Below are 26,884 nucleotides of genomic sequence, written 5' to 3' on the forward strand. Positions count from 1 at the left end.
CTCCAGGCCACCTCTCTTTGAGGGCTGAGGCTGGACCACCACAACACAGGGTCAGGAAGGGCCCCCAAGGGGCCGTTCCCGCACTCCTCCGTCTGTGTGGAGCTAAGAGCAGGCAGGGTCTCCCAGACGTGCAGACAGCAGCCTCCTCCTGCCCTCCAGACCTTCCTCCCTGTCATGGGCCATGTGCTCCCTTCGAGGGGAGAGAGGGGACATCAGATGCCTGGATGGGCAGCGATGCATCTCCCTGGCTATGGCCAGGAGTCTGGCCAACACTGTGGCTGCAGGAGACAGCCGTGAGCCACGCTGGGTCGTGGGCAGCAAACCCAAGGCACCATCTGTCAAGGAGGCCAGGCAAGAGCCCACATCTGAGGTGGCAGAAGGGCTGAGCTGCCAGCAGGACCCTCGAGCCCCATGGCACCAGCTCCACCGTGCACAGTCCAGCTGCAGCCACAGATGGGGGGCCCCATGTGCCTACCCTCAGGATAGGGGCTGCTCCACAGGGTGCTGGCTCCCTGGGGCTGTGACCAGCAGCACCGGACAACAGGGCAACTGGTGCATCCACTGACCCCACAGTGGACAGAGTGGGGACCTGGGGGCCAGGATGAGATTCCAGGGTGGCACAGGTGATACTTTCTGACCGCTGCAGGCCGAACTGGAGGCCTGAGCAAGGTCACTGCCCCACTCCCATGAAAACCTTAACTCCAGCACATTTCAGATTTATGCAACTGTTACAAAGAACCCCCCCCCCCCCCGTTTCCCCTCTGGTGACATCTTGTATCAGCATGTGCGTTTATTAAGATAAATGAATCGATACTGCTACATGATTAGGTGACGCTCATGCTTTGTTCCTATCTCCTCAGTTTCCCTCCAGTGTCTTCTTTTTCTCCCAGGACCCCATCCAGGACTCCACATGACATTTTGGGTCAGGCGTCCTCAGGTTCCTCTGGGCTGTGACAGCTTCTGACCTTCCTCGGTTTTGGTGACTTGGACGGCCTTAAGGACGGCTGGTCAGGTGTTTTTTTTTTTTTTTTTTTTGTAATATGTCCCCCTACTGGGATTTGCCTGATGTTTTTCTTTTCCTTTTTTTTTTGAGACAGGGTCTTGCTTTGGCGCCAATGCTGGGGTGATCAAGGCTCACTGCAGCCTTGACCTCCTGGGCTCAAGTGATCCTTCTGCCTCAGCCTTCAGGGTAGCTGGGACCACAGGCATGTGGCACCACACCTGGCTAATTAAAATTTTATTTTTTTGGCCAGGCGTAGTGGCTAATGCCTGTAATCTCAGCACTTCGGGAGGCCGAGGTGGGATAATCACAAGGTCAGGAGTTTGAGAACAGCCTGACTAATATAGTGAAACTCTGTATCTACTAAAAATACAAAAAAAGAATTTAGCTGGGCTTGGTGGTGCACACCTGTAGTCTCAGCTACTCGGCAGGCTGAGGCAGGAGAATCGCTTGAATCCGAGAGGTGGAGGTTTCGGTGAGCTGAGACCGCATCACTGCACTCCAGCCTGAGTGACAGAGCAAGACTCCGTCTCAAATTTTTTTCTTTTTTTTTTTGCAGAGATGGGGTCTCATTATGTAGCCCAGACTAGTCTTGAACAATCTTCCCACCTTGGCCCCACAAAGTGCTGCGATTGCAGATGTGAACCATGGTGCCCAGCCTGCTGGTCTTTTTCTGATGCTAAGACAAGGGTTATGGTCTGGGAGGAAAAGCCCACTGGTGAAGCGCCCTCCCGTCACATCTGCCCGCATGACCTCTCGGCGGTGGTGCCAGCCCTGACCTCCAGGCTGAGACAATGGGTTGGTTCTCTGCTGTGCAGACACCTTGCCCACCCCCACACAGGACTCTTTGGAAGGAAGTCACCATGTGCAGCCCACACAGAAGCGGGTGGAGCTGGGCCCCCTCCCGGTGTCCCTTACTTTTATTTATTTATTTAGAGACGGTTTCCATCTTGTCGTCCAGGCTGGAGTGCAATGGCATAATCTTGGCTCCCTGCAAACTCTGACTCTCGGGTTCAAGGGATCCTCCTCCCTCAGCCTCCCAAGCAGCTGAGATTACAGGGGTACACCACCACACCTGGCTAATTTTTCGTATTTTTAGCAGAGATGGGGGTTCACCAGACTGGTCTCGAACTCCTGACCCCAGGAGATCTGCCGGCCTCAGCCTCCCAAAATGCTGGGATTACAGGCATGAGCCACCACGCTTGGCCGGGACCCTTACTTTTAAAGGTCCACCTCCAGAGTGACCATCTGTGTTGTGTTGGGAGCTCTTCAGAATGTCCCATCCAGTTGCAGATGATAGCAATGGCCTCTTCAGTGTGCTGGTCTCATTCTCCATGCTCTTTATCCCCCTTTATGCCTGGATTCCTCCCAAAACGTTCTGCCCTGCACTTAGAGGGGCTCAGAGAGGCAGTGGCACCTGCCCCCAGCGACCACTGGACCTGCCTATGCCAGCTGACATCCCTTCGGTACCACCCACCCCCTAAGTGCATACCATGCCTGCCAAGTCAGTGCTCACCCTGTCCCTATTGCCCTGGCGAGAAATGGCCTGCACTGGAAACCTGGCTCTGCCTTTTACACTGGATAAAGCCAAAGTGGGCTGGAGGCGGCTGAACCGGACTTCCTGCCGCAGGGAGCGACACCCCTGACCCCGAGCCCTGGCTCCCACCCTCGATGAGCTTCTGCCTTTGCCTTCTTGCTGGTAACGCTGCAGGTGATGAACAATGAGGGAGCCTATCCAGCCCATGCAGGAGGCAAAGAAACGGTGCTCCAGACTTCATGTGGACAGCTTCTCCCACAGCACCTGGCTTGGAGGGGGAAGTGTGGAAGAAGGGTGGGCAGGGGAGGCTAGCCCTCCTGGCTCTGCCCCAGATGCCCGTCTGACTGGGCTCAGGTGCCCTCCGATCTCTCCCACTCTGGAACTTTCTGGTTACTGATTACAAGTGCTTTAATCCAGGAATGAAAAGAGGGAAGAGGAGTTCTGATTGGGCGGACCCTTCTCTTGGAGAGAAGGCAAAGCTGCCAGGCAGAGGGTGGGAAGTGAGAGGAAGGGGAGAGGGGAGCCTCCCTTGACAGGCATAAAATGTCCCCGGGATTGCCGACACGTGGCTACTCTCAGGCTGCCCTCAGCTGAGGCTGGGTGAAGCTGGTCAGGAAGAGGGAGAAGGAGGTGAAAGCGGGTTCAAGTTTTGCTGGGTGGTCACCTAGGAAAGGGCTCCTTCTGTTGAGCAGAACTCCCCAATCCTTCGCCTGCCTTGCCAGGAGAACAGCTTGCTTGAAAAGCAAAGGCTGTCATCCTGTAATTAAATCTGAGACCCCCCCCCCATGTGACGTTGAGATGAAGCCACTTACATAACGCGACTAAAAATAAGCTGATGAAGGCTACACACTCACACTCTCTGCCTCCAGCCCTCTTCTCCCCAGCGGCCCACAGTGCCGGCTGACCAGGGTCGGCACCACCAGCTGTGGGGTCGGATTCTTGTCTGAAGTCACACTTGCCCTGGCCCTGCTCGGCACCCTGTGTGCATGAGGGCCCATCGCTGGCACCTGGGCTGCAGACCCCCGGCTCAGAGCTGGGGTATGAAAGATCCCCTGGTCGCCTAGGTGAGGGCTGACGCTCATGAGAGGAGACCTGCAATGTACAGGCTCCGCCTGCCTCCTCCTCAGTGACCCCCATGAGCTGCTCATTACAGAAACCTGCTCCCACCTCCACCCCGCAGTCTGGATTTTGAAAACCTACCCCTCCCCACTGCCAGTGCAGGAAGCTGACCCTGGTCTGGGGTGCGGACGGAGGGTCTGGGAGGAGGTGGTGGCTGGCTGTCTCAGCGGCTGGCGACACCTCTTCTGCTCTTTCTTCCTGGGAGGAGGCGGCAGGGCGAAGCCTCTCTGCCAAGACACTGGTTTCCTTCGGGCTGACTTATAGAGGCGTGGGTAAGATCCCAGGTCTGGGCTGCAATTTCCGGCCATGCTGCCCAACCTTCAGGCAAGCAGTCGAGTTGTGCAGCTACCCTAACACACTGTCAACAGTTAAGGGGAACAGGAACAAGGGGTGGTCTGTGAATGTCTCCAAAATAAAATGCGTCGGGACAAGAGTGGCCTCCTAGCTCCACCTGGAGCTGGCGTCACGGCGATCTCCGGATGCCCAGCCCATAAGCCTGGCCTGTCTATCCCCAGGACCCTTGGTACTCAGCCTCCCAGACCCCAGACACCTATGCCCTTTAGAAAGGCTTCCACATCAGTCAGAAAGGCCTCACAGGACGCTGGTGAAGGCGAGCATAGAGTACATGGGCACAGCCTCGGTAGAGACCCTCCTGGAGGCCAGTGGTGCATGGCAGATGCCAGGCGGGTGCCAAGTTTCTTGGCATTGTTCTCCATTCCTAGGTACGAGGACCTTGCCACGTCCAGTTCTGTGCCTGCCATCAGCCACGGGTGTCTCCTTGGGTGCTGAGCTGGTCATCTCCACATGCGGCAGGTGTTCTGATGACCCTCTTCTCAGGGACGGTCTCCATCCTGCCATTCAGCCTCCTACCCAGCCGCCAGGGGCGACGGGGGGAACAGGCCCAGGCACCGAGATTGCTGAGCCGTTGGCCACCTGGAAAGCAGCCTGGGCTCTGAGTCGGTCACCGAATGTGAGTGTCCCCTTGGATGGAGAAGTGTAATCACGTGTAGGCCGGCCAGGAAATAACCTTGGGGGATTCTAGAAGGTGGGGTGGGACCCAGGACCATGGGAGCTTTTCTGGAGGAGTCTGCTGTCCTGTGTTGCGGCTGGTGGGAGCAGCGAGGCCTGGAGAAGGAAAGTCCCCAGGCTCACTCCCCTCTTGGAGCGAGGAGACCTCCCATGTTTGCCTGCCAGCCTCCACCTGTCATCTTGGTTCCAGCCATTCACTTTCCTTTGGGCGAGAGCTGCTGTGCCCCCACCTGCTCCGTGCTGGCCCAGACCCAGTTCAGGCCAGTGGATGTCAGTCCTAGGGCCAGTGTGAGGTCCGTAGGGTGCTGGCCCACAGGAAGGGGGTCAGGGTCAGTGGAGATGCTCCTGCCTCTGGGTAAATGTCCTCATTTGTCAGGGCCAGTTTGAGTTGGCTTTCTGTCGTGTGCAAAAGAAATAATCCTAGAAAATAAATACACAGGGATCTACCCCCAAACACTGGAGACAATAGAGAAAAAGGAAGAAGCCAGGCCCAGTAGCTGGAAGGAAATTCAGCCAAAGGAGAGGAGGCGCGGGGCTGTGGTGGGAAGGGAGGCGAGGCTTCCTGAATCTCACTTCCCGGTTCTTCCCACCTGCATGAGTGCCTGCACTGGCATAGCCAGCCCCTGCCACTGTCTCGGGGTTTGTGGCCAGCCTGCACAGCTGTGTGCAGGGTCCTGACCTGTTGAATGAATGAATGAGTAAATGACTGATATTGCAGGGATGGGAGGCTGGGAGAGTGTGAGGTATAATTAAAGGGAAACGCTGAGATCTGGTGTTTTACAATGCAAGGCAAATAATTCCTCTATGTTAGTCTAAGTTATGTAAATATTTCTCCAAGGGAATTGTACTGGGAGTCCTGTGTGCCAAGTCGGCCACCTTCCCGGGCAAAATCCCCTTGGGAGGACCCTTAAGCAAGACCCTTCCTAAAAACTGGAGGCAGCTCTGACTCCTCCATCCTTTCTACAAGGTTCCCCCTCCCCCAGGGTTTTCCACTGTATGACAGTCCTCGGGGCCACTCGTCTTCTGCCACCCTCGACCCTGCCTTCCCCGGAGACCTCTCTCCCCAAGTAAACTGTCTCCAACGAGAATCTCCTCCCTGAGGGTCGCCCTGTCCCCAGGCCTTCCAGCAGGAAACTCCCCGTCCCCTCTCCAAATCCCCCTTCCCAGGGCCCTCCCCCAAGATCCTCTTCCCCAACCCTCCTCCCCCCGGGTCCTCCCCTCTCCAGAATCCCAGCCCCAAGCCCCCACCCGCCGTCTGCATGTCTAGAGTCCTCCCCAGAGTTCACCTTCTCTAGGGTCCTCCCTCCAAGTCCTCTCCTCACAATGCTCCCCCGAAATCCAATTTCTCCAAGTGATCCCCCGCTCCAGGGCTCAGCTCTCTCCATGATCCTCCTGCAGCACCCCCGCCCCCAGGGTTCTCCTCTCTGCCCTGAGGGGCTGGCCAGAAGGTCGCCGCCTGCCCCGGCGGGCTTACCTGCAAAGCGGCGGAGTCCGGACTTCTCTCACCTGTAAGCCCCGCCCGCGGCGTCCGGCGTCCAAGCCGCTCAGGTCCCCTCCCCGCAGCGCCAGGCCGCGACCCGGCGGGCCGGCCGCCCGCCCCGAAGTGCCACTTCGCGAAGTGCCGCCTCCACGCGCGCTCGCCGCCGGCGCCCCCCCGCCCGCTTTCCTCCCCCCACCTTCTGCTCCTTCTTCCTGCGCCACCCCGCCCCCGCCTCCCCGCCCCCAGCCCGGCTGTTGCCGGGCCCCCCTCAGGCTGTTCCCAGGGCCCCAGCCCGCGCCGCGCCTCCCCCTCCGCCCCCAGGATCGACGTCGCCGCCGACCAATCGCTGACTGGAGCCGGCCACCAGGCCCCGCCTCTAATCCCGCCCCCTCTCCCGTGTCCGGAACCCACCAATAGAAAGGGCGGTGCGGGGGCGGGGCCTGAAGGTTGCCTAGCAGCGGCAGCGCTGGGCGGGGGCGGGGGACCGGGGGCGGTGATGCGGGTGCGACGGGGGCGGGACGCAGGGGCGGGGCCTGTAGCGGGGCGGGGGCCTGAGACGGCTATAAAAGCGGCGGCCGCCGTACGACTAGCTCTGTGGTTCGGGTCCGCGTTTGTCTCGGTTCATTCGCCGCCGCCGCCGCCGCCGCCGTCGTTTGCGCCCCCACTCCGGTCTGTGGTGCAGCCGGGACCCACGACCATGTCTCTGTCTCGCTCTGAGGAGATGCACCGGCTCACGGAAAACGTCTACAAGGTGAGTTCCCCCCGCTACCCCGGAGCCAAGCTGAGCCCGTTCCGGGTGCGCCCGAGTTCTGCGCCGCCCGCTCTCCCGAGCCGGACCAGGGCGGCCCCAGGGCCGCGCTCGGGGCCAGGAGGCCGGGACTTCGGGGGTCTTCCCGGCGCAGCCGCCGGGGCCCTGGGCTGCGGGGGTGGCGAGCCCGGCGCCGGTCGCTCACAGGTGGCCTCTCCGCCTGCTCCCCACCCCACGCCCTGGCGGCCCGGCGGGCCTCAGCCCAAGGCCCGGGGGCGCTCCCCGCCCCGACGGCCCTGCTCGGCCCCGCTCGGCCCCCGCGCGCCCCTCCGCGCGCGCACTCTGGCGTCCGCGGGAACGGAGCCGCGCACGGGGCCCCGGGAACCCTCGGAACTGTCTGGGCTGTAGCAGACCCGGGCGAGGCGGGGGCGGCGGGCCCAGGGGCTGCGGTGGCCAGGGCGGCGTGGGGGCTGCCTGCAGGCCGCGGCCAGCGGCACCGTGGGGCCCCTCCAGGCGCGGTTACGCGAACCTCGGGCACTTCCTTCTCAACAGGCTTTCCCTTTCCAGAACTCCTGCCCGGCGCCGCTGCCAGGGCCTAAGGTGGGAGGTCGGAGCGCGGGCAGGTTGGATGTGTGGACGGATAATCCATCATCTTATGTAACCGCGGAGAGAGAAGACTAATTGTGTAGGAGGCTGACGTGCTTGCCTTCGCTTTAGATGTGTTGAGAGTGGCATCCACGTTCTCGTTTGTGAAATGACAGGTTCACATCCGAGGGCCGCGGAGACCCGCTGGAAACCTCCCCTGCGGCCCCCTTCCGTGGTTTTTGTCGCTGGGATACCGACCCCCAGGCCCTTGGTTTCCTCTTTCTTCAGCATCCATTCTCGGTCCAGACCCCCACCCCTGAGCGCAGCAACTCCTGGGGGGGGGGGGGGGCATTTTCTCAGAAGAAACCCTGGCCCTGGGTGGCCCTGGGCCCTGGGCAATCTGTTACAGCAAAGATGTGCTTTGCTTCAAAACTCTCTGAAGGTTCAGTGACAGGCTGGGTGACCAGTGGAGTGGGCATTTACCTGGCAGTTGCTGGTTCATGCCTCACCGGATTGCGCCCTGCCCGGCAGAGTAACAGTTTCTGATTGTGTTAGGAGGCCAAGGTGTGCGTGGCCAGGGGCCTGCGAAGCCCTCTTGGCACTCAGGGTTTGGAGAGCCAGGTGGAGGCTTCTGGGGCGGCCCCTCTGGTTCCAGCTGGAGTGGGGTGGGGGGAGGCAGGAGGGGCAGATTGCCCCTGAATACAGCTTTCAAGAAAGCTTGTGAAGTTGGGGCCACGTAGGTCTGTAAGTCAGGTGCGGTCTACTAGATCAGCCCTAAAGCCATTGTCAGAACCACCGGTTAAAAGGATTCACAGTGACCTCAGGAGTCTCACAGTAAAGGAGCAGCACCTGGGGTTTTCTGTTTGGTTTCACAGAGTCGGTGGCATACGGTTTTGGTCTTGTTTCTCTGTGGAAGCACATGCTGTTAAGGGAGGCAGGTTTATTACATTATTAGTCATTAGTTCCGTTATGACTTGTTCGTGATTGCAGAGGGTGGCAGAAAAGTATTGGCCGCACGTTTTTCCTATTTTCTCTGCTTCTGTGCTGAAACCAGAAAGCAGGAACTTTCGTGGTGAAAGTTTGGGGGGTAGGTGCATGGAGTGGTTTTGCTCTGAGGGACTGACCCTGTGTTCACCCTTAATAAAACTCTCCTGGCTGGGCAGTCAGCCGTCACCTAGATGGAGCTGTATTGTCTGTGGGTCTGAGTGAAATCTGTCAGCTGGAGGGTGGCAGGAAAACTCAGGACTGAGCGCATGGTGACTCTGAGCCCCTGTGGATTCGAGGAGCAGGTCTGGAGCATGTGAAACACACAGGCTCTGCGCTTTGTGCTCGGCGGGTGGGTTGGTTGGTGATTTCCCCGGGTGAAGATGTGGCAGTTGGTGATTTTGATTTAGCAGGGCTGGTCGAAGTCGGCCATAGGTGTCTGAAGGGCTGATCCGTTCTGGAAACACTCTGCCCTGGTGCGAGGCTGGTGCTGCTGCTGCTGCAGGCAGGCAGGGCTGTTGGCTTTGTAGGTAGGTGGCTCCTGCTGCCGCTCTCGGGGCCTGACTGCTGAGTGTTTGGGTCCTGGTGCTGTTACCTTTTTGTGCTTTGTCACTGGGAGCGCAGGGTGCTGTGGTAGTGCCGGTACTGGTTGGGCAGCTTTGGCATGTCAGCCAGGCAGAAACCTGGCCCACACGGAGACACAGTCAGGAGACCGACAGAGCTACCTGTATGCACACCTGGCCGGTCAAGCCGGTCCAGGCAGCGCCAAGCTCCATCCTCTGCTGGGACGGTGCTGCCTCTGGCATCCCTTCCAGGGGCTGCCACTCCTGTGCCCCGGTTGGCGCTTGATGAGCCCTGGCGGTACCTCTTGGAATGGCCGGGCTGTGGCCTGCTCAGTGTGTCACCCGCGGTGCAGCTCTGCTGTTTGGTTTGGCCCTCGCCTGGCCTCAACTGCAGTTCTGAGTGGTGTTTGCCTTGGCAAAGGAGGATGCCTGTCCTCGGCCTTGCTGATTAACAATGCGAGAATGAAATGTGCAGTTTGATTTTCTCTCCTGTAAGAATCTGTAACGCAGACTTTGACCTCTTTCCTGGTGGCTTCATTCCCTTGGGAGCTGTGTCCTCCGGGAATTTCATGGAAGGTGAAGAGGAGGGGAGTAGAAGGGCTTTCCGGTGTCTGCCAGGGGCAGACACCTTCTGGGGGCAGAACCTGGGCTGGGCCTTGCCTGGGTTGGGAGGGCAAGTCAAGGAAAACCCCTTCCTTCATGGGAGCCCTGTCCTGGCACGCACTCAGGTAGCCCTGGTAACGGCCCAGATCAAGGGACTGAGTGTTGGAATCTGCTTCCCCCAAATGACTGAGTGGCCTTTGGAATTAAGGCTGCTGAAACTGCAGCTCTGCTGGGGGAGCACTGAGTATCCCTGTGTGCTGAGGAGCTGCCTCCCTTGCTGGCTGTGGCTACTGGGGCACTAGGCTACTGTCGGGGGTGTTTTCCTCACGGTCTTGTGTCCTCAGAGAAGCCCTGGCGCCCAGGTGACCCATGACCTATAGTGTGGTGGCTTCAGCACCTTTTCTGGAAATAGCGCCATTGGCCCACAGCCTGTCTTAGAACATGTGAGGTGGGAGAGCATCTGGGGAGGTGTGAGTCGCTGCTACAGAACAGCTGTGGTCATGGCCTTCCTGGTGCCAAGGCTCCTGGCCCTGGCTGGTCACTCTGGCAGCTGGTGGAGAAGACAGCCTGGCCAGGCCGCAGCCATGTTTCCAGGAGGCAGATGCCACAGGGTTCTTGGAGCTGGGAGCCAGTTGGGTTTGCCGCCTCTGGTGTGATTGGTAAGAGTTGGTACCAGGTGGTGGGCGTTGTGTACTGGGTGGCAGGGAGCCCGCTGCTGGCTTTTCTGCTTAGGGCCTGGCTGCCTAGGCCTGGCTGCTCCTCTCTGCCACATCCAGCTTCTTCCCAGGGTGTACGGAGCTCACCACCCCTCCATTTGGATATGTGTGGGAGGTCTCTGACAGGTACCGCCTGGCATTGGAGCCTCCTACCTGGGGAGCAGCAGACATGGCACCCGAGGAGGAGAGAATTCCCGGTGCTGAGCTCAGCTGGGTGTGCGTGTGCATGTGTGCGTGTCTGTGTGTGTACATGTGCATGTGCCTGTGTGTGTTTCTGTATGTGTATGCTTGCATGTCCGTGTGTGTACATGTGCATGCGGTGCTTTTAGAGAAAACTTCCCAGGCAGCCTCCGTGGGCACCGTCTTCCCGTAGGATGACTGGGCCTGCTGTCACTGAGCAGACCCAGCCTGCGCTTCCTCCCCATGTGTGTGCCATGGTCCGTGTCACCCGCCCTCGCCACCGCCAGCCTTTAGCAGGGGCGCATCTCCCAGGAGCAGTGCTGATGTCCTCCTGGCTGGGTGGCGCAAGTGTCTTGCCGTGCCTACTGTCCCCGCCTTGAGCAGGTGTTCTTTGTTGGGCAGGTCAGTTGGCTCATGGGACTGACAGAGTGTACTTTGGGGCTCAGAGCTAGAATGAAGGCCACTGCTGCTCTGAGCTATCAGGGGCCACTGTTAGAGGGGAGGGCAGCGGGTGGGGCTGCTGGGAGCTGTGTTCCTGCTGATGTCTTGTTCTGGACTGAGACTTCCAAGGGTCAAGGCCTCCGGGCCAGGCCCTGTCTCCTGGCCACAGGCACCATGAGCTATGCTGTCCAGGATAGGTGGTCTTGCAGGGGAGGTGTGGTGTGTGACCTGGTCACTGAGCGGGAGGGGTCCATCCTTCTTCCCAGCTCTAGGAGGCAGGCTGGCCGGGAGGCTGAGGCCCGGCCCACCCTTCTCCCTGGTTCACGGGTCTGGGCTCTGGTTAGGGGAGCAACCATAGGGTCACTGCAGCAGTGGGAGGTGGCGAGCAGAGCCAGACATCACCACTTGTCCCCACCCAGCCTTGCATGGCCCTCTCTGCCAGCTGCCCTAGGCCGGCATCGCTTGTGGCTACCACCATGGGTGGGGAGCCACTGACCGCTGGCTTAGGCTGGCTCCTGTCCTTCTTTGCACTGAGCCAGGTTTGCCCATGTTCCTTGCCAGCCACCTCGTCTGGGTGACTTTCCTTGAGGCCCCAGGATAGGGAAGCATCCTTGTGGCTGCACAGAGCTCATGATCCCTGGAAGCTCTGCACTTGTGCGTCCGGTGCCGTCATGTGCGTCCGGTGCCGTCAGCTGCGCCCCCCCCCAGACTGCGCTAAACTCCATAGTAATTACAGGCAGGTGGGGATGGAGCTGGCACCCACCTCCAACGCATTCCCACCTCCCCCGAGCGCTGATTCATTCCCTGCCCCTGCTTGTGCCTGTACAGCTGCGCAATGACTCTAGGGGCCTCAACAGAGGCAGAAGGGGAGGCGGAGAAGGGACCCATTTGGCTCTCTGACTGCAGGGACCCCATCTACCCTGCCCCCAGATGCCTCTGTTGGGTCGGGAGTGGTGGTCGGCCTGTGAGGCGACCCATTGGTATTTGGGAATGAACACATCTTGTTTCTGGATTCTGGAGCATTCATGCTTGAATCGCTGTCCCGCCTTTGCTGCGGGTCTGCTGGCTCCAGCTGTCTGCTCCTTGAGCAGTGGCCTGGGACCTCTGAGGGCTCCCTAGAGGTGGCGGCAGCTTACACCTCACGTGGTTGAAATCCTTGTTTCTCAGGGCTGTGGGCCGTGGAGGCTGAGGAGGCGGCCCTGGCGTGGGACTGGCCTAGGCAGGCTAAAGGCTTTCTCGTGCTGTTGTCCAGGGATGCTTGGTGTTGGGCCTGCACCAAGGGGACCAGGAAGCCAGGGGGACAAGAGAGGAGGCGGCTTCGGACATGGGAGGCAAGGCCTGAGCCCATCCTGTGCTAAGGAGTCCTCTCTCGGGCAGGCTGGGGATCTGCTCCTGGGGAGGGGCCCTTTGTGCCCACAGGCCCAGTGATGCTCCAGCAGCTCCTGCAGGTTATCCCCCAGCCGCCTCTGGTCCTTTCGACTCATGCTATGGAGCCTTGTCTGCTAGCTCTTGGTTTGGTCATCCCAGAGCCTTGGAAAATCCTGCCTGATCCTTGGGCTTCCTGCCAGGCGTGCCGGGAGGAGCTTTGCCCGATCTGTCCCCTGGCTATATGACCTTGGCCAAATCTTGTTCCCTGGGCAGCATGCTCCCAGGATCCCTGAAGGCTCCGGGGCCTGTCCTGGGTCAGGTGGCACCAACCTTGGTATCCTCAGTGCTCTAGTCTACACGCTGATGAGTGGGTATGGGGTGCGTGCGGTACTGTCAGATCTGATGTTTTGGGCCGTGAGGTGCTGGGGACCCCCTTGGAGGGGAAAAGGCTGTCAGTTAAACAGTGTGCTTTCCTCTCACTGAGAGTTTTTATTTTATACGTACTGAAACAGTTGTTTTAGAATTGTTGGGGTAGATTTTTAAATAGTCTTATATTTAATCATGTGAAGTAAATTGGTAGGGTTTTCCTAAAGTTTACTTTGCATGGAGAGTCTGGTTTCTGAGCCACAGTTCAGCTTTGGCGGTGATTGTGCCTGTCTGCTGGGCACCTGGCCCTGAACCGCCAGGGCTGCTAATGCTGGAACACCTCCTGAGTGTGTCTCAGATTTATCTAAGCCCCTGTTCTGCCATTTTTGTTACTGGTACTTTCTTTTCTCTCTCTCTCTTTTTATTTTTGGAGACAGCGTCTCACTTTGTTTCCTAGGCTGGAGTGCAGTGGTGTGATCACGCCTCAGCTGCAGCCTAAACCTCCTGGGCTCACACAGTCCTCCTGCCTCAGCCTCCTGAATAGCTAGGACCATAGGCCTGCCTCACCTGTGCAGCCGGCTAATTGTTTTTTAATTTTAATTTTTAGTAGAGTTGGGGTCTGGCTATGTTGCCCGGGCTGGTCTTGAACTCCTAGGCTCAAGCAGTTCTCCCACCTTGACCTCCCAAAGTGCTGAGATTACAGGTATGAGCCACTGAACCCTGGCGCTCTCTTGATCAACAGGTTTTCAGACAACCACCAGACCTCCTGCTTGGTTGTGGCAGGGGACAGTCAGCAGGTGAGGTGAGTCATGCCAGGTGACCACCTGCACATCATGGCTGCCCCGTTGGGAGTTGCAAGACGCGAATGGTGGAGTGCACAGGGGTGGCACAGGTGCCTGTGCCAGGAACGAGCTGCATCTTGACATTAGGATGGGTGGGGATGGTGGGGGGCAGGGTGCCCCCTGGCCAGAGGAGCTGGAATCTGCCCAGCAGAGGGTTTGTCTTACCCGGAGCCAAGCATAGTCTGGGTGGATGCTGCTAGTGGCAGGAGAGTGGCCCTGCTGCTTCCAGATGGGGCTTTAGTTTAATTAATTAATTTATTCATCTGAGACAGAATCTTGTTCTGTCACCCATGCTGGAGTACAGTGGTGTGACCTTGGTTTATTGCAGCCTCTGCCTCTTGGGTACAGGCAGTTCTCATGCCTCAGCCTTCCAAGAAGCTGGGATCACAGGTGTGAGACACTGCGTGTGGTCTAGGTGGGGCTTTTAAATCAGTGGGTGTGGTGGAGGCCGAGATGCCACCACCTGAAGTGGACGTGGGTCCCTCCATACCCCTTTTTCCTTTGGGTCTGTCATGGGGCCTGTCTAGCCCCTCTTCCCTGGGCAACTCTCTGTGGCAGAGGAGGCCTGTGTCCACCTCCACTGGCTCCCTGCTGTCATGGAAAGCCCATCCTCACGCAGTCTAGGTGTGGATGGAGCATAAGCCTCCGCCTGTCCTGCCCCTGGGCTGAGACTCCAGGGCCTTGGCAGCCCCAGGCCATGGATCAGAGCCCTGGTCTTCGGCAGGAGTCCCATCTGGGGAGGTGGCTGTGAAGCTGGGATGCTGGGGGCCTGAGCAGTGTCACTGTGTCTCACGCTCTGACTCTGGGAATGGTCAGGCTCTGCAGCATCCTGGCACCCAGGAGGCCTTGCCACTGCTCATAGCGGACACTGCCCTGGGCGTTCTCGTGGGCAGCCTTGTTCCTATTGCTTCCTTTGTGGGTCCTGGGTGTCCCCCGCCTGATGGGATCCTCAGTCGGGGGGAGAAGTGTGTCCTCACCCATCAGCTGGAGTGGCTGAGCCCGTTGAAACCGGCCGGCCAACTCCGGGGCCCTCTGGCTCTCCAGCGGTGCGTGGTGCGTCTGTCCTGTCCAGGAGTTCGAGGAGTTCAGGCAGGCGTCTTGCTGCTGGACCTGTTTTCTCATTAATTCAGTGAGACGATAGTGTCTTTCCTGGCCGAGAGTACAGGGTAAGTGGTGGCCATGATCTCTAGCTTATAGAACTGAAAGTTCTTCAGAGGTCAGAGGTCAGTGGTGGAGAGCAGGGAGGCCCTGCCCGAGGCTCTTGCTGCTCTCTGCTTTCCTGGGTGCTGGTGCTGCTGTCTGTGGCCACAGCCCGGGTTGACACCTCCCACCTGCCTGGCCTGAGGTTGGCGGGCGGAGGAACGGTGGAGGTATTCCAAGCCTGCCTCCCTGCCTGGCCACAGTTGCTCCTCAGTAATGAGACCAGCCCTAAAGACCCGGCCAGTGCCTTCACAGGGGCGGATGGGGCCATGGCCTTGAGGATGAAGCAGGCCAGGCAGTGACCAGACTTGGTTCTGTGATTGGTGGTAATGAGTGACCTAGTGACCGGGCCTCTCCATGTTGGAGGGGGACTGACACGGTGCCACAGGCTGGTGCACAAACAGGATGGTCGCATTGCCCTGTCATCCCTGTGGTGGCTGTGGCCTCTTCTCCCCTTTAATAAGGCACTGGTTGTATGGGGGCCTTATGAAAAGGCCCACCCTGTGACCCCAGTTACTTTAATCACCTCCGTAAAGACCTTGCTTCCAAACACAGTCGTACTCTGTGATGCCAGGGTTAGGACTTCAGCGTGTACGTTTGGGGAGGGGACACAGTTCAGCCATGACACCCAGTGGGCCCCACCCCACAACACAGATGCAGCAGCTGCTGGAGAGGCTGAGTCCTCCATGCTGTCTAGAGGCGGCCACCTGTCTGTCTGCAGGCTGATCGTACTGGGGGCGCATGATGGTTTTTCCTCTGACCTTAGTCAGGTAGCAGCACGCAGTTTATGACAATGGGAAGATTTCCATAGGGGCAGCTGATTCCACGGGATGAGCAGTCGGCTGGGGAGGGAGGAGCCAGCTCAGTGTCGGCCACAGGCAAAAGGCGGCTGGAATGCATCGTTCCGGGTGGGCCGGATACCCCGTGAGACTGAGCAGTTGCTGATAAGTTCTGTGACACAGGCCCAGGTGGCCGAACATTGGAAGGTGTCTGTCAGGGGCTATGTCCTTGTTGAAGCTGGGAAGCTGGGCGGGCAGGATGTGCCTCTGGGACAGGAAGGAATTGGCCAGGCTGCTTGGTGCTGTGTTTGGACCCTGCAGGGACACGGCTCCTTTTATGCAGGCCAAGTTGGGGCATCCGACTTTTGCCCTCGTGGACCTCTGCTCTTGGGGACCTCGTTTAAGAGGGCTCAGACTTGGGGCACCTGAGAGTGGCAGATCCCAGGAGAACGTTTGCAGAGGGCATGTGGGACCTTTCCAAGGTCCACGGGAGGGCAATGCTGCCACAACCCCGAAAGGGAAGCGGAACCCCAGGCTGGGGCTGGGAGCCCAGGACAATGGCCATGTGGCCCTTGTCATAGTCGGAGGGCAGAAGCTCCTGGCTCAGGAGCTGGCCTGAGGGTTGGCATTTGTCCATGTTGTTTTCAGCTGCAGCATCCATGGTCCCTGTCCTGGGGAATCCCAAGCTTCTGATGGGTAGGGCAGGCAGCGTGAGGGAAGGAGTCCCTGGACCTCTGGCCCCTCCTGACAAGAGGCCACCTGCGCCTCTGGTCATATCTGGGCACCATGCCAAAGACATGAGGAGTCACATTATTATGATGTTAATGGCTTTTCTCAGGGTGGTCCTGGAGGCTGAGAACTGGGGCTACCACCTTAGACTGGGGACATCCCAGCCCCTCACACCTGACCCCTGTGATTCGTGGCCAGGCTGCCCTGAGTCCTGCAGGAGTCCCTGGTATGGGTGGGACCTGTCCTCAGGGTCTCTCTTCAGGCTTCTCGGGGGGCTGGGTTATCCCTTCCATCTGTCTGTCCTGTGTGGCTTTGGGGGAGTCTGGTTCTGCCAGGCCATGCTGAAGCCAACCTTGGAGAATCTAGTGGTCCCTCCTGAGCCCCTGGGGCAGGGCAGGGGACCAGCTCCCTCTTTTCTGAACAGGCTGGCTCCCCTCCTGCCTCTAGAGAGGTATCTCCTTTCTGACACCTGGAGTCCTCTGCAGCGCTTTTCCTTATATCTCCTCCAGCCTGGCTGGCCTGGCCTCCAGTGTGCTCCTGCCGCCCTTGTCCCTGACCCCGGCTGCCTGGCTGAGGCCTGAGTTCCTTGGGGTCTCATGGTCTGGGGGGGCTTGGGGTGGGGGCCCCTGGCTTGACAGAGGGATTTGGCCATACAGTTTCCTCCTGCCCTGCACTGTAGGGTCCCCATTATTACCCACAGGGAGGCAGAGCTGCTGCACCCCCGCTGTGGAGGGTGAGGAGGAGGGTGCTGTCTTTGCCTGGTTTGTCACCATTCCCCTTGGGATCCCGTTCTGCAGGCTCCAGCCACCTTCATGCCCCCGTCCTCACCCTGCAGGCCAATTCCTTCCAGGAGCTTCCATGCATCTGGTTCTAAATCCATGCATATGCATTTGTAGTTTTTCTCTGACTCAAACCCAGTGAGATGTAGTTCAAGATCTGCCTCCTCCAGGCAGCGTTCCCAACTCCCCTGGAGTTGGTTTTATTCCTAAAGGAAGGATCCTCTAGGACAGGTGTCCAAGTTTTTAGAGGGGGACAGGACTTTCCACACCACTCCAGCCAGGCTCCTTCACACCCCACAGCCCCACTCCTCTTGTCCCGTGAGCCGGCTCCCAGGGTCTGGAGCTTGTCAGTGCTCCTGTGTGTGGGGTCAGCAGTGGCCCTGGAGGACTCTGCCACCTTCCCGATGCTCTCTGCCTGCAGGAGCCCCCAAACCCCTCTGGCAGCCAAGGGAACTGAGCCTGTGGTCCCTGGACAGCAAACCCTGAAGTCCTTCCGGCGGGACACTGTTCACTTGTTGCCCGGCTCCTCCTGCCCCTCCCTCCCCTGTGCTGGACATGTGGTGTGGGGCTTCCGGGCTCAGTTTTGTCCTGTGTGCCCTTCCCTGGAGCCTGGTGTCCTAGGCAGGGGCCCACCAGTTCTACATGGACCAGAGCCATGGGTGCTGTGGGGTCTGTGTCTGTGTGTGGGGCCCTCATGCCATGGCTGTGGTGGCACAGTGGGCTCGGGGAGTCTTCTCTGGCACTGCTGGCCCCTGCTTCTGCCTGTTGGGACAGAGGTGGAAGTGAGGGCAGTGGTCCAATGGGTAACAGCAGCCTAGACCCTCAGGAGCTGTGGCGGTCCCTGGGCAAGGGAGTGAGTGGGCAGTGTCCCTCCCCACAACAGTGAGTTGCCCTGGGCATTGGCTGTCCTGGGAGAGGCCAGCTGGATCGAGTCACCCTTTTCCTGATACTGCTGGAATGTGGCCTCAGGGAGCCTGTCTGGTGCAGCACCAGGACCGATGGGGACAGAGGGCCAAGGCTGGCCGTGTGGGCAGCAGGGTTGGAGCCAGGACTCTGGGCTCCATCAGGAGCTAGTGGGCAGGCCCCTGCCTTCCTGAGCCTAACTTTCACCTTGCCTGTGTGTAAGATGGGACAGGGACTCTCATGGCGAGGCCAGGTGAGGATTAGGTGATGAGGCTTTTTTTTTTTTTGAGATGGAGTTTCGCTGTTGTTACCCAGACTGGAATGCAATGGCAGAATCTTGGCTCACCGCAACCTCTGCCTCCTGGGTTCAAGCAATTCTCCTGCCTCAGCCTCCTGAGTAGCTGAGACTACAGGCGCACACCACCATGCCCAGCTAATTTTTGTATTTTTAGTAGAGACGGCGTTTCACCTTGTTGACCAGGAGGGTCTCCATCTCTTGACCTCGTGATCCACCCACCTCAGCCTCCCAAAGTGCTGGGATTATAGGCGTGAGCCACCGCGCCCGGCCAGGTGATGAGGCTTTAAGGCAGCCAGGAGGGTCCCAGTGTCAACCTTTTCTCTTGTTTGTTTTTCTGAGTGAATAGGAAACATGGCTCAGCCTGACCACACACAGGCACATGTGTCCAGCACACGTGTGAGTGTACTTACACAGGTAAACACATGTGCACATGTGGGTATATGTGCATGCATGGGTACAGACGCACACAGGCCTAGGGTCAGGCCGGAAGTGCCCACCCTGGCATCTGCCTGGAGGGGCTGGAGGGAAGGGGAAGGTCACTCTGTCTGTCAGCAAAGGAACTGCTTTTGTTTGTGGCCACCCTGCCAGGAAAGTGCTGGAGAGGCAGCGTCACAGGAGGGAGAGCTGGGGGGTAAACAGAATTTCTGAGCGGGCAGGTGGAAGGTGGACCCCAGCACAGCCCGGAGCAGGCGGGAGAGCAAAGTCCTTTAGGAGAGCTCTTTTCTCTGAATGTGTTGGCCACTCTCCCTGTGTTCCCAAGTTGGGAGGAGGTGGTGATTACAGCGCTTCTGTGGCCTTGTGCCCACGCTGGCCAGGCCAGCCCACGGCACTGAATCATGCTGGCTATCAGTGTCCAGCAGCTCGCCAGCCAGAAGGGCTCCCTGGGCTCATCGACGTTCTCCGACAGCCACCTCTACAGCTGGGAGACATGGCCCTCCCATTCGTACCTGCAGAAATGCATAGCTGAGGTCCCTGGGGGCTGCAGTAGGGACAGCTGGGGTCCATGCCATCCAGACCTGTGAGACATCCCTCTCTATGTGCATCCCAGCAGGAGGGCAGCCAAGCCTGCCAGCATCCCTGGGCAGTGGCTTCTTCTCACCTGGCTCTTCGTGGCCTCTGTTCTAGGAGGGAAGCCTTCCACAGCATATCTGGGAGCTCCTTGTGGGCAGGGACCCCAGGACCCCACCTGGGGTGCAAAAAGTGTTCCCTAGTGAATGGTGAATGAAGACACGAGTCAGTGGAAGTCTGCGCCAGCCCGGGAGCACTGCCCAGGGAGCCAGTGTATGGTTACCAGGTCATAGCAGAGCTCCATGAGGGCTGTACAGGTCCTAGAGTTTGAGGACAGTGTGGTGGCTGCTCATGGTGTAGGATTTCTGTCCTGGCAGCGGGGATGGGGTCATAGCATGGGCCCCTGGGAACTCTTTCTGTGCCTATCGCCTCCCAGGAGCCCTTGAGTTTTATCGTGGTTGTGAGGACGGCGTAGTGCAGCCCTGCGCGCCCTCAGTGTGGACAGCTGGGCTTTAAACTCACTTCAGAACTGCTGTGTGGGGAGGGGGCCCTTCTGAGGGCTGGAAGTAATTTTCTTGTGTAGTTTCTCCCTCCTGGCCTGGGCTTTTCTGTTTTGCTGCCCTTTGGTGTTGATACTAGCCCCTTTAAAGCCCGAAGACCTCCCCTCCCCACAGCACTGTCAGGGCATCTGGATGTCTGAGCATCTGAGCTCAGGTCCTTCCTGGTGGCATCCCGCATAAAGAGACACTTGTTCAGTGACTTGAAAAGTCATGTTGGTGTGACTGAAAACAGAGTTCTCCACCCAGTGCTGCTGCTGTGGGTGTTCGTTCCAGAGGAGCTGGAGCTTTCTGTCATTGGCTCACATGCCCCCACCTGGGGACCCCTGGGCACTGCAAACCCCCGGACCAGGACCTTGACCTGGTTAGGGGAGCTGGTGCTGGAGGTGGAGGTGGAGGCTGGACTGCAGTGTGTGCCCCACAGTGGGCTCTCCTCATGCCGGGGGCCTTCACACAGGCCCACAGGGTTGGAATAGCTCTAGGATGATGGAATGGACTCCATCCGGGCTCAGAGAGATGCCTGACGGGAGCTGGGCTCCCACCAAAGGCGCTAGGCTCTTCATGGGCCATTGGGTTTCTCCTGTGGTTCCCAAGAGAGGGAGGAGCCTGGAGGAGGGTGGGTGACACCTGCTGCGGGTGCCTGAGGCAGGGTTCCACAGAAGGCCTCTCTTTTGGCCCAGGGGCTGGGTGCTGTATGCAGATGTAGAAGGAGGAACTGGCCCTTCTGCCCTGGAAGGGGAGTCCCCGCTTAGAATTTCAGCTCAGTGGAATCTATACCACTGCCATTGCCTTTGGGCGCTGCCCTTCTCTTGCAGACAGAGGCATGACCATGCCCAGGTGGCCTGGCAGCTGTCCCCTGCTCGCTCACTCCCTCATTCCTTCCAAGTGAGCTCAGCTGCTACACTAAGGAAGCGAAACCTCGAGGCTGCCCCATGTGTCACACGGTACCCATGGCTGCCATGCTGACCCGCCTTGGCTGGCGCTGGGTGGCTCCTAGCCTGTTTCTTCTGCTGCTCAGGGTGTTAGTGGAGCTCATGGGGCTCAGGTTGAGCCTCCTCTTCCGCTCAGGATCCTGCCCAGGAGCCTGTGGGGGGGTCACGGTCCTGGAGCCAAGCACGTAGGGCCCTTGTGAGCGAGGGGTCTGCTCTGCCACGCCCACCCTCTGTGGTAGCATTTTCACACCTTTGTCACATAGGGCGAGAAACATGTTTGATGCTGCAGCTCAGCAGGGCCACATGCACAAATATATACGTGCACACAGGAACGCATGCGAACGCATGCACACATAAACATGCACACATGCCTATGTCTGTGCACACACAGAGTACACACTCACCAGAGCACCAGACCCAGCCGCACCCACCTCACTTGGCTGATGCCCCACTTCTGCTGGATTTCATTACAATAAACGCACATCCGACAGCATTCCCTGACTGCCTTCGCCGCCTTCCTGGTCTGCATGGTCAGTTTGAACCAGGCTGCCGAGAGCACTCCAGGTCCCAGCGCTCACCTCTCTGCTGCTAACTCTCGGGTGTCATCTGTGGCTCATGTTCTCCTGGGCACTGGACCCGTCTTACCCTATTCCCTGTGTGGTCTCCCTGCCCTCGCTCCCAGGCACTCCTGGGAATGAAAGCCCCCAGGTTCCTGGTTCAGTGCTAAGGGCTTTCTTAGCTCAGTGCTAAGCCTGCTCTGCTGCAGCATCCCTGTCCCTAGAACAGAGGCCTGTGTGGCACCTGCCTCTCCTCTGAGAATCCCAGAGCCTCTGATGGGTCTCCCAGCATATGCCCAAGCCCTTGGATAAAATCTGGTCTTCCCTGAGCAGCCAGAGGGATCTCTTTTGTTCTGGTTTTTTTTTTTTTTTTTTTTTTTTTTTTTTAGATATGGTGTCAGGCTCTGTCTGCCCAGGCTGCAGTGCAGTGGCACAATCACAGTTCTCTGCAGCCTTGACCTTCCAGGCTCAAGCAGTCCTCCCACCTCAGCCTTTTGGTTAGCTGGGACTATAGGCATGCACTGCCACACCCAGCTAACTTTTAAACTGTTAGTAGAGATGGGGTCTTGCCATGTTGCCCAGGCTGGTCTTGAATGCCTGGGCTCAAGTGATCTTCCCACCTCTGCCTCCCAAATTGCTGGGATTATAGGTATGAGCCACTGCACCCGACCCAGTGGGATCTCTAAATGTAGCTAGCCCATCCCATCGCTCTGCTCAGACCCTCCGTAGCTTCGTGCAGCCTGGCCTCAGGGGCTGTCACATCCTCCTCCTCCTCCTCTTCCTGCCTCCCCTGGGCCCTTTCCACCCCTGTGCCAGGTCCTGCTTTCCCAGGAACTTGTCGTGGGCCTGCCTCCGTCTGCCCACTGCTCCCTGGCCTGGGAAGTGCTCCCCTGCCTGCTCTCCACGTCTCGCTGAGCATGCCTGTCTCACTTCTGTGGAAGCCCTGGCCCCCTTGTCCTGCCCTCTCTATGAGATACTGGCTCTGTGAGAACAGAACTTGGTGTGGCTGGATGGCTGCTGCATCCCCCACCCCCATGCACATGGGCTCTGGTCCAGCACACAGAGGTGCCCTCACCTTTGTTGCATCCAGAAAGGAAGGGACACCTGGGACCTGGTTGGGTGACATGACCACCTGAGGTTCCAGCAGACGCAGAACTGAGGTGCATCCGGCCTGCTGCGAGCCCTAGTGGTAGCGCAGAACTCGGGGCCTCATTCCCCAGGAGCACACACCCTGGCCGTCTGTCAGGGCAGGGGATGGAGCACGTGTCAAATAGCGGGTTTTCTGGACCGGATCCGACGGTGGGGAGTGGCTTTCTTGTCCCTAAATGCCCTTTTTATCCACCCTGGTGGCTCCGGAGGCTGAGGCCAGGTGCTGGGAAGGGGTGGGGGATGGAGTTGCCCTTCCCTCCCCACCCCCTCGCCCACAGGTTGGGGCTAGGTGGGGGCCCCACAGTGTCCTGCTTGTCTGTGACCGGGCTGGGCGGCTTCCCTTCCTGTGATCCTCAGGAGAGATCAGGATTACATCATAACAAACGACCAGAAGAGACAGGAGGTGGCTGAGCCGGGGTTTCTCTTGGAGCTGCTCCCCGGCCCTTGCTGGCGGGGGTTGGCCATTGACAGTCAGTGCGTGTGGTGCTGGTAGAATTCTCACTTGGCGGTTGTTTGTGTGTGCCTGTTTTTATGCCATGTAATTAAAACATTTATTTGGCCTTTGCAGTGAAAATCTAATTTCTTGAGTCTAAGAACTGCTGATCTTGGCACCAAGATGCCCATTCGTCGGGCAAACAGACCCAGAGCCGCTGGATTATTCATAGCATGGCATTTGCAGATCAGGCTGTGATGGCACTAATCAGAGCTGATGTCTGGTAATTGATGTGTTGAGTAGGATTTTAGTGGGAGAGGGTGCCGGCATAGCTGAGCGATTGTGTGTGGCTGGTCGGGGGGCCCTTCTGGGCTGACTCAGCTGCGCCAATAGAGCGGCATCTCGGCAGCGGTGCATGGAGCGCCAGCTGCGTACCGCCTGCTGCACCGTGCAGAGGCACTCCTTCAATCCCAACACCTCTGCAGCAGGGTCTCGTCTTATCCCCATTGCAGAGATATGAAAAACAAGGCTCAGGCTGGTCAGGGGCACGGCCAGGATTTGAACTTGGGAAGCCCAGCTTGAGCATCTTGGTCTCGACACACAGCAGGTGATGCCTGCTCTGGATTTTCTCCTCTGTGTTCGGACTCTTCAGAGTCACTAGGGTGACCTCTGCCAATAATGCCGTTTCTTCACTTCTCTGCTTTCTTCCAGACCATCATGGAGCAGTTCAACCCCAGCCTCCGGAACTTCATCGCCATGGGGAAGAACTACGAGAAGGCGCTGGCAGGTAGAACTGCTCCCTGGCCCTGTGGGGTGGGAGCTGCTTCCTGGGTTGGCAGATGGACTTGGGCACAGCCTGTGGGGCCTGGTCAGGTGCGAAAGGAGGTCTTTGGTTCCAGAAACATAGCCCGACAGAGGCTCTCTGAGCAAAGGTGTCTGCACTCTGGACTGTCTGCTGTCACTGTGGCAGCATGCCCCTGGCTGTGCAGGCTGCTCTTGTCCTGTGGCATCTTGAAGCAGGAGGGGTGCAAATGTCAGGCCCTCAGAATCGTGTGGAGACTGTGGGGTCAGGGCTGGGATGAAGCTCTTGGTAGCTGCAGCGGCTTTGGCTTTGGGACCTGCTCTCTGATGAGTGAACAAACACCCTGCGGCTCCTGCCCACAGAGCCGGGATGGAGGGCATGAGGGGCTGGGGGCTCCAGGGCTGTTCCTTTCCTCCCACTGTCTCCTTGAGACACTTCCCACTGCCGCTACCCCGCCTAGGTGCTCTACCTCGGGACCTGAGATGCACCTGGGTCTTCCCGTTTCAGTGGGCAGTTTCTTCCTTGTCCCCAGAAGCCCTCCATACTTGCCCCGTTGGGCCCACAGGTGCTCATGGCTGAGTCCTGCCACCGTTGGGGACTTGCGGTTCTTAGGCAGTGACCCTGGGCTCCCTGTACCCTCGACTGTGTCTGTCCTTCCAGCTGCAGCGTCTTCATAAACAGAGTCCACACCCTGTAGCAGGGAGAAGATGATGTGTTTCCCAAGACACGCCTGGCATCTGCAGCTCCTCCACAGCTTCCCGGGGTCTCGGCACCCACGGGTCAAGTGGAGTTGTTTGTCCAGTTTTGGTGCCAGGTTAAAGGTAGCAAGGAGGGGGCTGGAGTTGGTCAGTCCTCGTTCTTTTTCTACCACCTTTACTTCGTTGTCACCTGGGGACAAAGCACCCCACCTGAGGCCTGTCCCTGGCACCCAGCAGAAGCCCTGTCCCTGGCACTGCCCTCCTCCTCAGCTCTCCAAGTGGGCCAGTTGTGCCTGCCTGCCACGTCTAGCAGAGGTGGCCTTCGTGTTTCCTTGTGGGCATGAAGGGGACATGGAGCTCCCTTGGGCCTTACCCTTACCCATGGCTGCCCCAGGAACAGCCTTGTTTCTCTCCACCCTGCCCCTCCTCTACAGGGGCCTGGTCATCAAAATTTTCCTAAGGAGCTGTCCTTTCTCCAGAAGAAGTCTGCAGTCTTTTTGTCTTTTTTTGAGATGGAGTCTCACTCTGTTGCCAGGCCAGAGTGCAGTGGTGCAGACTCAGCTTACTGTAACCGCCACCTCCTGGGTTCAAGCAATTTCCCTGCCTCAGGCTCCCACGTAGCTGGGATTACAGGCACGTGCCACCACGCCTGGCTAATTTTTTGTGTTTTAGTAGAGACTGGGTTTCATTCACCATGTTGTCCAGGATGGTCTCGATCTACTGACCTCGTGATCCGCCCACCTCGGCCTCCCAAAGTGCTGGGATTACAGGTGTGAGCCACTGCACCCGGCCTGCAGGGTCTGAATGACAGTGTAGATCTTGGCTATGGCATTAACCCCTGTACCCCAGCCAGGAGCCTCTTGGTCAAGGTAGTGGAAGTCAGCAGCAGAGCCTGTGGCTGCTCTGAGAGCTGGTGTGGCCTCCTTGTGGCAGTTACACCTGGTCTGCTCCCTATGGTGCTCCCTGCTTGCTGGGTAACTTCCTGGGGATCCCAGGGAGAGCTGCCTTTGCCTCTAGTGTGAGATGTTGACTCTGGGAAGAGGCTCCAAAGCAGAGGGAAGGCTGAGGGCCGGCTTGAGGTGGGTGCAGAGGGCTTGCAACTGTGGCGGTCCCATGGTCTCCGGCCACGGCCAGTGGTGTGCAGATTCTCCGAGCCCAGCTCATTTCCATCCCCACAAATGCAGCCAGTTGTCCATCTCTTCCCAGCTGGGTCTGAATCGCGGACATTATGGATGGGAATCCGGAGTCCAGAAGGCCCCGCCCCTGGAGACGGGGCTGCTCTTGCTCATTGTAGACTGGCTTCCTTTCCTGAGCCCCTCGTCTGCAGGACACTTGGCGGCCTGGTCTACGGCAAGTCTGTGGTAGCCCTCATGTGGCCCCGAGTGGTGAGATCATCCCCGGCCGCCCGTGCAGGGAAGTGGTGTGGAAGCCACTTTGAGTGGGTCGCGGTGGCGCTGGGGCCTGTGCCTGCCTCCTCCGGCTGAGCAGGCCCTTCCACTTCACTCAGCCCTTTGATGCTGCCAAGACGCAGGTTCCTTCTGGGCCTTTCTGCCCATTTGATTCCTCATGAGGGCGGCGGGCTGAGTGCAGACTCAGGATTTCCTTCCTCCTCCTCTGTTTCTCGATGGCCTTGAAGGAATGAGCACGGCTGTCCGGGCAGCACCACCACTGTCACCGCAGCCAGCTGCCCGGAGTCACACTTGTGCCGCTTTGCTTTCCTTTCCTCTTCGGAAGCCACCCCTCCCAGGCCACAGCAGCCTGCGGACTGTCCCCTGCAGACAGGGTCTTGTGCCGCAGAACACTGTGCGCTCTTAATTGAAAAGTATATAAATAAAATATGATGAAGTGCCCAGTGATAAGCCCCTAAGTGGGTTCTGCAGAAAATGGATTAGAAATTGTAATTACGCTGCTCTCCAGGGCCTTGCTTCGTCCTTTCTGCAGCCTGGAGGTCGGGTGGGGCTCCTTGTCGTGTGGAAGGGTTTGCCAGGTGCTCCCCCAAGTCCCTGAGGAGGAGACTCAGGCTCTCCTGGAGCCTGCTCCAGCCCTGTGGCTGGGGAGGAGTTCAGCTGCTGGAGCCCTTCACGCCCACTTCTGATTAGATCAGACTCTGCCTCTAAGATGAGGAGAGGCCCCTTTGGCAGTGATAAAACCAAGGGATGTGTTTGCTCTCCTTTGAACAGCTGTGACCTGCTCCCAAGCGGGAGTCCTGGTCTGACACCGTGAAGCAATGTGAAATAGTGCTCCCACTGCAGGCTCGGTGTAGGGGTCTGGGGGGAAGCGGCTTCCTGCCGCCCAGCTCTGCAGCTTCCTGGCCTAGGGTTGGTTCTTTGTCTCATGAAGTAACTTGGCCCAACACTCCCTCCCCCTCCCTGCCTGGTAGCATGTGATAGGGATCAGCACTCAGCAATTTGACTTGAATAGCTCGGGACCTGAACCAGTAACTGTGTTCTTAGAGTCAAGGGAGCCCTCATGATTGGGGTGAAACAAGTATATCAACAA

General features: G+C 58.6%; 1 protein-coding gene across 7 annotated transcripts in view; it reads left to right on the top strand.

Annotated features, from left to right (window-relative positions):
• The first annotated feature begins 6,759 nt into the window (after positions 1-6,759).
• The window catches only part of BAIAP2 (BAR/IMD domain containing adaptor protein 2), a 78,342-nt gene continuing 58,217 nt past the window's right edge, over positions 6,760-26,884 (top strand). For all 7 annotated transcript variants that reach the window (XM_035302035.3, XM_035302031.3, XM_035302036.3 and 4 more), the window contains exons 1-2: positions 6,760-6,916; positions 23,597-23,672. In XM_035302035.3, the coding sequence (XP_035157926.2) occupies positions 6,863-6,916; positions 23,597-23,672 (130 nt within the window). In that variant the 5' untranslated portion in view covers positions 6,760-6,862. The remainder of the gene's footprint in view (positions 6,917-23,596; positions 23,673-26,884) is intronic.

This window comes from Callithrix jacchus, chromosome 5 (assembly GCF_049354715.1).
Source record: "Callithrix jacchus isolate 240 chromosome 5, calJac240_pri, whole genome shotgun sequence".
Classification (NCBI taxonomy): domain Eukaryota; kingdom Metazoa; phylum Chordata; class Mammalia; order Primates; family Cebidae; genus Callithrix; species Callithrix jacchus.